This window comes from Pleurodeles waltl, chromosome 1_1 (genome assembly GCF_031143425.1).
Source record: "Pleurodeles waltl isolate 20211129_DDA chromosome 1_1, aPleWal1.hap1.20221129, whole genome shotgun sequence".
In the NCBI taxonomy this organism is placed as follows: Eukaryota; Metazoa; Chordata; class Amphibia; order Caudata; family Salamandridae; genus Pleurodeles; species Pleurodeles waltl.
Genome location: NC_090436.1, coordinates 429,168,230 through 429,180,290, shown reverse-complemented (window position 1 = coordinate 429,180,290; position 12,061 = coordinate 429,168,230). Strand labels below are relative to the sequence as shown.

At 49.1% G+C, this 12,061-nt stretch overlaps 1 protein-coding gene across 1 annotated transcript in view; it reads left to right on the top strand.

The window, feature by feature from the left end:
- TNPO1 (transportin 1) overlaps positions 1-12,061 on the top strand; it is a 1,170,250-nt gene that overhangs the window by 969,795 nt on the left and 188,394 nt on the right. Inside the window, exon 18 of the mRNA XM_069224095.1 lies at positions 10,803-10,901. Within this exon, the coding sequence (XP_069080196.1) occupies positions 10,803-10,901 (99 nt within the window). The remainder of the gene's footprint in view (positions 1-10,802; positions 10,902-12,061) is intronic.

Here is a 12,061-nt window from a genome sequence, read left to right as displayed (position 1 = left end):
AGAGGACTCACTTCTGTCACCAAGACTGAGGCTCAACCCATACCCAGAGCAGATGAACTTATTGACAAACTAGGTACAGCCAAATTCTTAAGTACCTTTGACTTAACTGCAGGATACTGCCAAATTAAGATGGCACCTGGAGTCAAAGAGAAAACAGCATTCTCAACACCTGATGGGCATCATCAGTTCACTGTTATGCCCTTTGGCGTAAAGAATGCCCCTGCCACTTCCCAAAGGTTGGTGAATCAAGTCCTTGCTGGTTTGGAGTCCTTTAGTTCCGCCTATCTAAATGATATTGCTGTCTTTAGTTCCAACTGGCAGGATCACCTGATCCACCTGGGGAAGGTTTTGCAGGCCCTGCAAGCAGCAGGCCTCTCTATCAAGGCATCCAAATGCCAGCTAGGGCTGGGAACAGTTGTATACTTGGGCCACCTTGTAGGTGGAGGCAAAGTGCAACCTTTACAACCCAAGATCCAGACAATTCTGGACTCGGGGGCTCCAAAAACCCAGACACAAGTCAGGGCATTCCTTGGCTTGACTGGGTATTACAGCAGGTTTGTGAAGGGATATGGGTCCATTGTGACTCCCCTCACAGAATTGATCTCTAAGAAAATGCTCAAGAAGGTAAACTGGACCCTTGGCTGTTAAAAGGCCTTTGACACCCTCAACGAAGCAATGTGCTCAGCACCAGTACTAAAAGCTCCAGGTTATTCTAAGCAATTCATTGTGCAGACAGATACCACTGAACATGAGCTAGGAGCTGTCCTATTCCAAACCAATGATGATTGGTTTGGAATAGGATAAACCAATCATCAGCAGGAAGTTACTCCCCAGGGAGCACCGTTGGAGTGCCACTGAGAGGGAGGTCATTGCTGTGGTTTGGTCCCTGAAAACATTGAGGCCATACTTGTTTGCCACTCACTTTGTTCAAACTGACCACAGACCCCCTAGATGGCTCATGCAAATGAAAGAAAAGAACCCTAAAGTTTTGAGGTGGTCCCTATCCCTGCAGAGAATGGACTTTGTAGTGGAACATAGACCTGGGACTGCCCATGCCAATGCAGATGGCCTTTCCTGGTTCTTCCACTTAGAAAATGAATACTCTCTTGTGAAAGGTTAGTCTATCCCTCTTTCGTTTTTTGGCGGGGGGAGAGGTTGTGTAGGAAAATGCCACTGTTGGCATGGTTACCCATCACTTTCTGCCTAGTGTTGATTTCCGCTTTGATTGGAAGTGTGCTGGGACCCTACCATCCAGGCCCCAGCACCAGTGTTCTTTAACAAAAACTGTACTTTTGTTTCCCCAATTGGCACAACCCTGGCACACAGTTAAGACCCTTGTCAAATGTACCCATGGTACCAAGAGTCCTGTGGCCAGGGAAGGTCCCTAAGGGCTGCAGCATGTATTAGGCCACCCTAAAGGACCCCTCACTCAGTACATGCACACTGCCTTGCAGCTTGTGTGTGCTGGTGGGGAGAAAAGACAGTTGACATGGCACTCCCCTCAGAGTGAGATGCTCATAAACCACTGCCTGTGGCACAGGTAAGTCACCCCTCTAGCAGTCATTGCAGCCCTAAGACTGGGAGAACTATACCACAGGTGAGGGCATAGTTGCATGAGTACTATGCCCCTACAGTGTCTAAGTCAGTTCTTAGGCATTGTAAGTGCAGTGTAGCCATATTGAGTATATGGTCAGGGAGTTTGTCATTACTAACTCGCAGCTCGATAACTGCTTCGCTGAATACTGGGAAATCTGATATCAAACATCTCAGCACAATAAACCCACACTGATGCCAATGTGGGATTTATTGAAAAATGCACACAGAGGGCATCTTAGAGATGCCTCCTGTATGTCAGCCAGCCTGGTAGTGTAGGACTAACCGGTCTATGCCAGCCTGCCACTTCCGGACGAGTTTCTTACCACATGGGGTGAGTGCCCTTGTGCACTCTGTGGTCAGAAACAAAGCCTCTCCTGGGTGGAGGTGCTTCACACACTGCAGGAACTGGCGGTGAAATTCAAAGGCTCAGGCCTGGTATTACAGTGCCCCAGGGCACTCCAGCTAGTGGAGATGCCCGCCCCCCGGATGAGCCCCCACCTTTGGAAGCAAAGTTCAGTGGGATAATGATGAAAAACAAGGAGTCACCACCCCCTCAACCAGGACAACCCTGAAGGTGTCCAGACCCAAAGTGGCCCCTCCTTGCAGAATCCTCCATCTTGGTTTGGAGGACAGGGACCATTAGGGGTAGGAATGTGACTTCCTCCCCAAAGGATTGGGCTCAAGTAGGGTGTAGCCACCCTCTGGGATAGTAGCCATTGGCTACTGCTCTCTGACCTCTAAAACACCCCTAAATCTAGGATTTAGGGCCTCCCTGAACCCAGCTCACCAGATTCCTTGCATCCTACAAGAAGGACTGCCAAGCTGAAATCCCAAGCTGAGAAGGAAGAAGCCAACTGCTTTGGCCCCAGCCCTACCGGGCTGTCTCCTGCTTCGAAGAACCTGCAAAACCACCAGTGATGCGTCCAGCGGGCCCAGCGACCTCTGCCAGCTCAAGAGGACTGCCCTGCATCCAAAAGGACCAAGAACTCCCGAGGATAGCGGCTCTGTCTAAAGAAACCTACAACCAAGGACTCCCACATCACTCCAGATGTGAGTTTTGACCCCTGTGCACCTGACACCCACAGCCAGTGTCCAGGTGGTCCACCCAGCAAGAGAGGGTCCCCAGCGATTCTGAGCAAGTGCCCACCCTGGGTTTACCTCTTCACCCCTTCACCACGACACCTGATGGGGGAATCCCGAGGACCCCACCTACCGCGAAGCACTGGATGAAGGTATCCGATGCCTAAGAACACACTGCACCCGCAGTCCCCAGGTGCTGGAGAAATCTGCTCTCGGTGCCTCAACGTTCAGCAAGCGGCCCTCCTCCCTGTCTGACAGATGGTGTGCTCAAGACACACCCCTCAACCTTTTCTGCAGCATCTGAATGACCCCCGGGATCTCCTCATTGACCAGCATGCCCTGTTTGCAGCCTGCACCCGGCCACCCCAGTGCTGCTGAGGGTGTGTGTTTGGTGCCTACTTGTGGCCCCTCCAGAGCTCTTCTAATCCCTCCCCCAGTCTGCTCTCCGAGCCGTGGTTACTTACCTGCCGGTAGACCTGCTTCAACGTACCCTGTCACCATAGGAGCCCATGTTAAATTTGCTCAACTTTGACCTCTGCATCCGGACGGCCTGGTGTTGCTGGTGGTGGGTGTTTGGGATTAACTTAAACTCCAACCTGTGCACTTCCTAAAACCCAGACACAAACTGTAAGTGTTGTACTTACCTGTAAAACAACTTAACATTTCTACCCTCTGATAAGCCTAACTGCTCGACCACACTACCACAAAAGAGAGCATTAGTATTATCTACTTTAGCCTCTGGGGAACCCCTTGACTCTATGCACTCTATATCTTTGATATAGTATATAGAGAGCCAGATTCCTACAGGACTTATGTGGGGTACAGTTAAGAGGAGAGAGCAAAACTACTGGGGTCCTGGTTAGCAGGATCCCAGTAGACACAGTCAAACATACTAGCAACAGGCAGGAAATGGGGGTAACCATGCCAAGAAATAGGGTACTTTTCTACAATGACTAACATTGAAGATTCTATTATGCAGAAGAAATGGTTACACCTAGTTGAGGGACTGCTTTGTAGTGCAACTTCTATAATAATTTTCTATGATAAGGGACAAGATGTTAATTCAATCTAAGAAGGCTACTTATCTGATAGAGACTTCGGTCCGAAGATTCCTTACCTTTGAATTCCCTGGTGTCAGCTTTGAACGTGGAATTTTTTGCTGAGCAATACCCAGCATGCGCTGTGGGGTGGCGTCTGGATCCGCGTGCACCGTTCAGGTCCGTGTGGTGTCATTGGAGCCGTCTGTCACATCACAGTCTGCTATAAAGGCACCACCCCGGCACACTTAAGCGCAGGTCTGGGATCGAGCTAACCTCTGCCTTTTTTTTGGCAGGCCTTTTTTCGACCCTTTTTGTAGAAGATTTTTCATGTCAGTGCGAGGATGTCATCAAGGAAGACTGGGTTCAAGCCACGTGGCGCCTGCCATCGCGCCTTGTCAGTGACAGACCCCCACCAAGTATGTCTCTGGTGCCTCTACAGATACCACGACGCAAAGTCGTGCTCCGACTGCCGGGCCATGGCCCCGAAAGCTTTGAGAAAGCGGACTCTGAAACTTATGGTGGGCTGACAGTCGACGTCGGTTAGCGCAACTCCTAGGAGATCACGGTCCCGCTTGAGGAGGTGGTCACGGGACCGCTCCAGGAGCCCCAAGTCCTCTTCTTCGCACTCGAGGTCCTCGGGGCATTCGGGGAAGAGACACAAGAAGAAGTCCAAACGTACTTTGACTTTTCTATGCCCGTTGGCCGACGAGACATCACGGGAACGTCGACGTTCCAAGCATGGTTCTGCGGAGCCAATGCTGAGGCTGACCTCTCGTCTCCCCCACCTTATGCTGAAGCTGGTGCGACCCCTTCCCAAATTAATGACTGACGAAGCCATGCGCCTCGTATTTGAGCGGGTTGCCCAGCAGGTGGGTCTTCTTACCCCGAGGGGTCAGGTGGCTTTGGCCTCTGCGTTTGGGGACCCTGGGATCCGATACTGGTGCCGGTTCCACACAGTCTGCCTCCTCCTGCGCCGTCCCGACGTTGACACTCTTAGTTCCCCCCCCCCCCCCTCCCCCCCCCCCCCGCCGGCACTAGCAACATTGTACGACGCCGATTCAAACTTCGATGGTGCCGACATGGCCCAGATCAGTGCCTGAGGCTTATTTTGAACAGCCAGGCACAGATGAGGAGTGGGAGGTGTCTGAGGACCCTTTAGAGTATGGATTAGAGGTGCAGGACTGGGATGAATATCTAGGGGAAGCCAGTGGACTGGATACTTCTCCAGCTTCTCACCTTCTTTTGTGGCTACGGAGGAGGGAGCGTCATATGCCATGATGGTGCGTAGATCAGCTGAGATCTTGGACCCTGACAGAGGTGTTTCATCTGGGGGTTACTACATCAGAGCTGATATTACCCTTCAACGAAGACCTTACTGATGTCCTGCTGGAGTTGTGGTCCGAACCCAGCACAGGAGCTCCTGTAAATAGGACACTCAGCAGCCGCCATCGACCAACTCCTACTGACCCTAGTTTCCTCACCCTAAACCAAGAGGCTGGACCAACTTGGGAAGCGGATGTTTTCTTCCTCCAGCCTGGCATTGAGGTCCGTAAACACCTCATGGCTATTGGACCATTTTTCCCATATTTTATGAGATACAGTGCCACAGGTGCTGCCCCCCCAGTACCCGGAGGGCATACCGGGCACTCACTCAGGCTGTGAAGGATGGGAGAGATGCAGACAAGTTTACAATTTGGTGTGGTTTGGACACGACCGAATCATTGGGCAGGGCGATTTCATCGACCGTGGCTCTTCGTTGCCACGCCTGGCTTCATACTACTGGCTTTTTCGGGGCCATCCAGTCAAACCTGATGGACATGCCCTTCGATGACTCCCACGTTTTTGGAGAAAAGGCAGACTCGTCGCTTAAGTGGTTCAAGGACTCTCGAGCTACGGCCAGATCCTTGGGACTCTCTGTGCCTGCTCACCATCAGTCTGCCTTTCACCGCTTTCGAGGCTTCAGAAGGGGTGAGGTATTAAGCCACCAACAAGGTCAGCCACCGTCCTCCATCATCACAGCATCCAATGCGAGGACAAGGTCGTGGTACCTTCAGACCCAGAGGGTCTAGCCAGAGGTCATCCACCACCCAGCCCCCCCTCTTCAGCAACACCCAAGCCCTCCTAGTATGGTTCTGAAAGACCATATTTGTCCAGTTGGAGTGAAGATTTCACTTCATCTTCTTCACTGGTGGTCCATAATATCAGACAAATGGGTCTTGCAGATCATACAGAAGGGCTAATCCATCCCCTTCCAGTATTTCCCTTACTGTATGCCTTCATTGAATGGCTGATGGAGGATCATTTAATCTTGCTCTGCAGGGAAGCTACTGCTCGCTTGGCCAAGGGAGCCATAGAAAGGATCCCGATGTCAGAAGTAGGCAGTGGTTGTTATTCCCACTACTTTCTGATTCCAAAAAAGAACAAGGTTCTTTGCCCAATCTTGAATTTAAGGGACATCAATCTCTTCCTCAAAAAGGAGAAATTCAAGATGCTCACTCTTGCTCAGGTTTTGTCTGCCCTAGACCAAGGACACTGGATGGTAGTGTTGGACTTGCAGGATGTGTATTTTCACATCCTTATCATGCCCGCCCACAGGCGTTACTGTTGGTTCAAGGTGGGCCACAAGCACTTTTACTGTTCTCCCCTTCGGTCTCACCACTGCTCCTCGGTTGTTCCCCAAGGTGATGGAGGTGGTAGCAGCTCATCTGCGCAGGTTAGGGATTTCAGTCTTTCCATACCTCGACGACTAGCTGTTGAAGGCTCCTACGCCCCAGGTTCCTGTCACCCACCTTCAGAGTACGGCATTTGCTGGAGTTCACTATTAACGTGCCGACTCCCTGTCAAAAGCTCCCTTTCATCTGGGCTGTTCTAGACACAGTGCAGTTTCGGGTTTATCCTCCTGAGCAGCGAGTCCATGATATTTAGGTTATGATACTGATGTTTCAGCCTCTACTGTGGATTTCAATGAGACAGACTCTGAGGCTGTTGGGACTCTTGGCTTCCTGCATCCTGACAGTCAAACATGCCAGATGGCATATGAGGGCTCTGCAGTGGGACCTGGATGTTCCAGTGGGCACAGCATCAGGAAAATCTTACAGACACGGTTCAGATCGCAGAGGGAGCTGCAAAAAGACCTGGAGTTATGGTTGGTGAACTGCGATCAAAGGCAGACTCCTCTCCCTTCCCCAACCAGCTCTCACAGTAGTGATAGATGGGTCACTTTTGGGATGGGGCGGCCATCTGGGAGAGGCAGAGATCAGAGTCCTCTGGTCTCGGGCGGAGTCCGGACTCCATATCAACTTCCTGGAGCTCCCGGCGATCCAACTGGCATTGAAAGCATTTCGTACTGTTGTGAAAGGGATATAGTGCAGGTGTCAATGGACAATACCACCGCAATGTGGTACTGTAATAAGCAGGGAGGTGTGGGGTTGTGGACCATTTGTCAAGAGGCTCTGCGTCCTTGGACGTGACTGTAACAGCAGTGCATAATACTGGTGGTTCAACACCTGGAAGGTTCTGTGAACGCCATGGAGGACAAACTCAGCCCTCGATGCCTAGCAGATCACGAATGGTATCTCCATCTGGTGGTGGCGCAAGGACATTTTTTCGGCAGTGGGGAGAGCCTTGGTTAGATTGCCTAAGCAGAGAATGCGCAATGTCAGCAGTGTTGCGAGTTGGAGTTTCCAAGGTGGCAATTGCTCTGCAACACTGTCGCGAGTGGAGTTCAGGCCTCCTGTACGCCTTTCCACCCATACCACTTCTGCCCAGAGTTCGCAAGAAGATAGAGAATGACCAGGGCCAAAGTAATCCTGGTGGTTCAGGACTGGGCACAGAGAGTCTGGTATCACGAGCTTCTGAAAATGAGCATCGATCCGCCGATAAGGTTGCCTCTTCGGGAAGATCTTCTGTTGCAGCAGCAGGGGAAGGTTCTCCACCTGCACCTTCATGCGTGGAGATTCAGCATCAACAGTTGACTGCATTCGACCTTCCTTCAGAAGTCTGTAAAGTTATTCTGGCAGCCTGGCGTCCCCCCCCCACTAAGAAAGTATACACCTGCCATTGAATTCATTTTGTATGTTATTGTACAGATCTGTTGATCCTATTTATGCTTCTCTTTCTGAGATGAGATCCTTCTCTTTATCTTATTCCTTGCCTAACAGGATTCTGCCTTGGGGACTCTCAAAGTCTCTCTTTCTGCCCTATCTGCATTCCTTCTGCTGCCTGATCAGCCTTCATTATTCAAATCCCCAATTGTAAATAGATTTCTTAAAGGGTTTCTACTTATGTATTCTCCTACGCCCTTTGTCATGCCTCAGTAGGACTTCAGTCTGGCCTCACTTTCTTGTGTGATCCCTTTGAGCTACTGCACAACTGTCTCCTCCAGCTGCTTACCATCAAGACTGCCTTTTTAGTGGCAGTAACGTATGCCAGGAGGTAGATTGAGATGCAGGCTCATCTAAGCTGCTGTATCTCACCATGTTTTCAGATAAAGTGGTACTCCGAACGTGTGCCTTTTTCCTCCGTAAGGTGGTGACCCCATTTCACCTGGGTCAGAACATCACCCTGCCCACCTTCTTTGCTCCACTGCAACTCCACCGGCTGGACACAAAAAGAGAGTTGTTCTAACTTGACCGCACAAAAGAGTTCTGGGTGAATGGGCAACTCTTTGTGAGGTACGTGGGAGCAAAGAAGGGTCGGGCAGTCCTGAAACTATTTCACGCTGAGTCGTTCTCTGCATTAAGATCTGCAATGCACTGGCCAAGAAGCAGGCGCTTGAGGGCTCATTCTACCAGGGGCAAGGCTACTACCACTGCATTAGCACCAGGTGCTCTAGTCCTGAATATCTGTCAGGCAGCAACATGGGCTTCATTGCACATGTTTGCAAGACATTACTGCCTCGACAATAAGGTCCATAGAGGCGGACACTTTGCCCCTTTGGTCCTGCAGGACTTTTTAGTGTAAGATCTGTCCGCACTCACTGCCAGGAGGTTACTGCTTGGGTATCTATTCGAAGGTAAGGAATCTGCAGCTAGAAATCTCTATCAGATGAACAGGTTACCTTTGGTAATGCATTATCTGGTAGAGACTCTGTCTAGCTGCAGATTCATTACACCTACCCATGCCTCCCCGCTCTGTGGACACGTCTAATAGGATCAGGGATTGTCCCTTTCAGGGCCCTAGTTTTTGCACAGACGAACTGTTGGCTCTTTCCATGACGCTGAGCTTCTGGCGTGGAAGTTTGTGGAAAAGGAACTGGTGTACGCGCGCCTTTATAGGTGACTGTGACATCACGAACGGCTCCAACAACGCCGACGAACCCACGAGGATCCGAATGACGTTACCTGGCGGCGTGTGCAAGGGTATTGCTCAGCAAAAGTTCCGGATTCCAAGCTGACTCCTGGGGAGTTCTAAGATGAGGAATCTGCAGCGAGATAGTCTCTACTAGATAACGCGTTACCCAAGGTAAGTAACTTGTTCATCAGGACCCATGGTGGGGAGAATACATTTTTTGTCAATGTTTTTCTTCCTTCATTTTTTATAGTCCAGTCCTATGTGGGTGCTTAAACTGTATCTTATAGTTAGTTAGTTCAAAGTCAATAGAACATTTTCTTTGTGCCCATAAGAGAAACATGTTACTGTGATAGGCATTTTAAGAGAAAAGCATCTCTATACTTGTTCAAAATGTACCTGCCTGTCGGGAAGTGCCGGGTTACGTACAGGTTAAGTATTTTCTTAATTATTTTTATTGCAAGCATATGGCCTCCGTGTTTAATTGGCTGCACATTTTTAGATTTGTAGTACATATGTTTGCAATATTTTTTATGTTCGATGGCATGTGTAGCTGCAGATACACATGCTGTGCACAGTCCGCCGTCTGGTGTTGAGCTCGGAGTGTTACAAGTTGTTTTTCTTCGAAGAAGTCTTTTCGAGTCACGAGACCGAGGGACTCCTCCCACTTCGATTCCATTGCGCATGGGCGTCGACTCCATCTTAGATTGTTTTTTTTCCGCCATCGGGTTCGGACGTGTTCCTTTTCGCTCCGTGTTTCGGGTCGGAAAGTTAGTTAGAATCTCGGAAAAAAACGTCGGTATTGTTTGCGTTCGGTATCGGGTTAGTTAGAACAAATCAACACCGAATTTTGAAGAGCTCCGGTGGCCCTTCGGGGTTTTTTCGATCCCCCGTCGGGGCCTGGTCGGCCCGGCCACGTGCGACTTCAAGGCTCATGGAACGGACCCCATTCCGTTTCTGCCCAAAATGCCATCACAAGTATCCGTATACGGATCACCATCTGGTCTGTAACTTGTGCTTGTCCCCCGAGCACAAGGAGGATACTTGTGAAGCCTGTCGAGCGTTTCGGTCGAGGAAGACGCTGAGAGACCGAAGAGCCAGGAGACTACAAATGGCGTCCACGCCGACAGGTCAAGATCGTTTCGAGGAGGAAGAAGAAGCTTTCTCCGTCCGCGAGTCGGATTCGGAAGAACTCGACGCCGAAGAAACAACCAAAACCGTGAGTAAGACGTCGAAAATCAAGACTCACGAGAAGTCTACAAAAGCCCAGGGGACGCCACCGCCAACAGGCCATGGCTTAACCCGAAAAATAGGTGACCCATCCAAGGCACCGAAAAAGGGCATGCTGGTGTCGAAGTCATCCGACTCCGGTCGAGATACCGCCACACAGCAACCTCGGAGCCGAGACAGCGTATTCATTCCATTGCATGGGCACTATTACTACACAACTCCTACCTCACCCTCTGCGGGGAAAACAATCTAAGATGGAGTCGACGCCCATGCGCAATGGAATCGAAGTGGGAGGAGTCCCTCGGTCTCGTGACTCGAAAAGACTTCTTCGAAGAAAAACAACTTGTAACACTCCGAGCCCAACACCAGACGGCGGACTGTGCACAGCATGTGAATCTGCAGCGACTCATGCCACGAACAGATGTACACTGGGTAAGTGACATTTTCCATATATTAGTTGCACCAGATTGTCAATGCCAGATCTGTTGGCTGTGCTTTACTTGTGTTTTTATATATGTATTTGTGATATTTTAAGTGATAAGTTTCAATATTGTTTCTGCTTTGCAGCTGATTTTATGCCAATTTTGGGGACCAACCTTAATCCGGAGTTCATCTCTGTATGTAATAATGCCACTTGGGCAATAGGCGAGATCTCCATTCAAATGGGTAAGAAATTGTTGCTACTTTTAAGGTTTGATTTATTACAAATATGTGGCTTACAATGCGTCATTAATTTTCATAAATAGGGATGTATAGTATTATATTTCAACGGTGTCCTTCTGTGAGATCTAATGACACTGCACAAGATACATCTTTCATTCAGAGGCTTATTATCCAGTTTTCCTAACATTAATAATCAAATATTTCTTCAACCGTATGAAATGGGTTTATTACTGACAAATTATGCCATAATGTTTGTCATTCGGCTGGAGAGTGTAGATGTATTTCTACGCATTATGAAGTCAGTCCAACCTAACATGCGCGTGATCTATTTGGTGAAACATTTGTTACACTAAGGCAAGATTACAGAAAACTACTTTGCCATATCCCTGAGGTTCAGAATTAAATATGATTGATGGAGTGCTTGAATCAGTGGAAACGTCTGCATCGTTCTGGGCTAAATTCCACCTCATTGTTTATTTGCTCTGGACCGTAGTTGGCTAGGCCAGATGTAGACCTCTTGACTCCTTTCTGGATGAGCGGAAATTCGAAATAGCAGGCCACATCACCTCTTGAAGGAAACCCCAGCAACCCCAGGCTATATCAATGTGATGCACCTTCAGACTTTCTCACATGATTGTTCCATGGGGTGTATCAGACAATTTCATGCTCTAGCCTCATCGACAGCGAGCCTCAAAAATATCTGTTGCTGAGACACTTAATTTTGCTGGGATGAAATATATTTCCAAGGGCGTAGATCGGGGAGTGTTTGGGGTGTTGGACCCCCAATAAATGTATTTTCTGATGAATAGTTGGGTACAGTTGCTATGGTGAGGTCTGTCGGATTTTTGCATGACTACACACTGACAAAAAACGCACACTCTTTATATCATCTCGGTTTTTAAAGTCCTAAAAAAATGTTGTTTGAAATGTAATTTTTTTTTCATATATTTTTTTTACAAAATGTGTTTCTCTCACTTAGTACTCCTAGTAATCCGCGTCCCTCTCCCTTTCCACTGCTCCTTAAGCCCCTCTCATGCACCCTACATGTTGTAGAATATATTTTAACATTATATGCTAGCATGATTGTTGTGAAATCTGAATGTTATAACACCCCCGCTCGCAATCTTAATGACCAAGCTGCGCCCCTGAATATTTCCCTGATA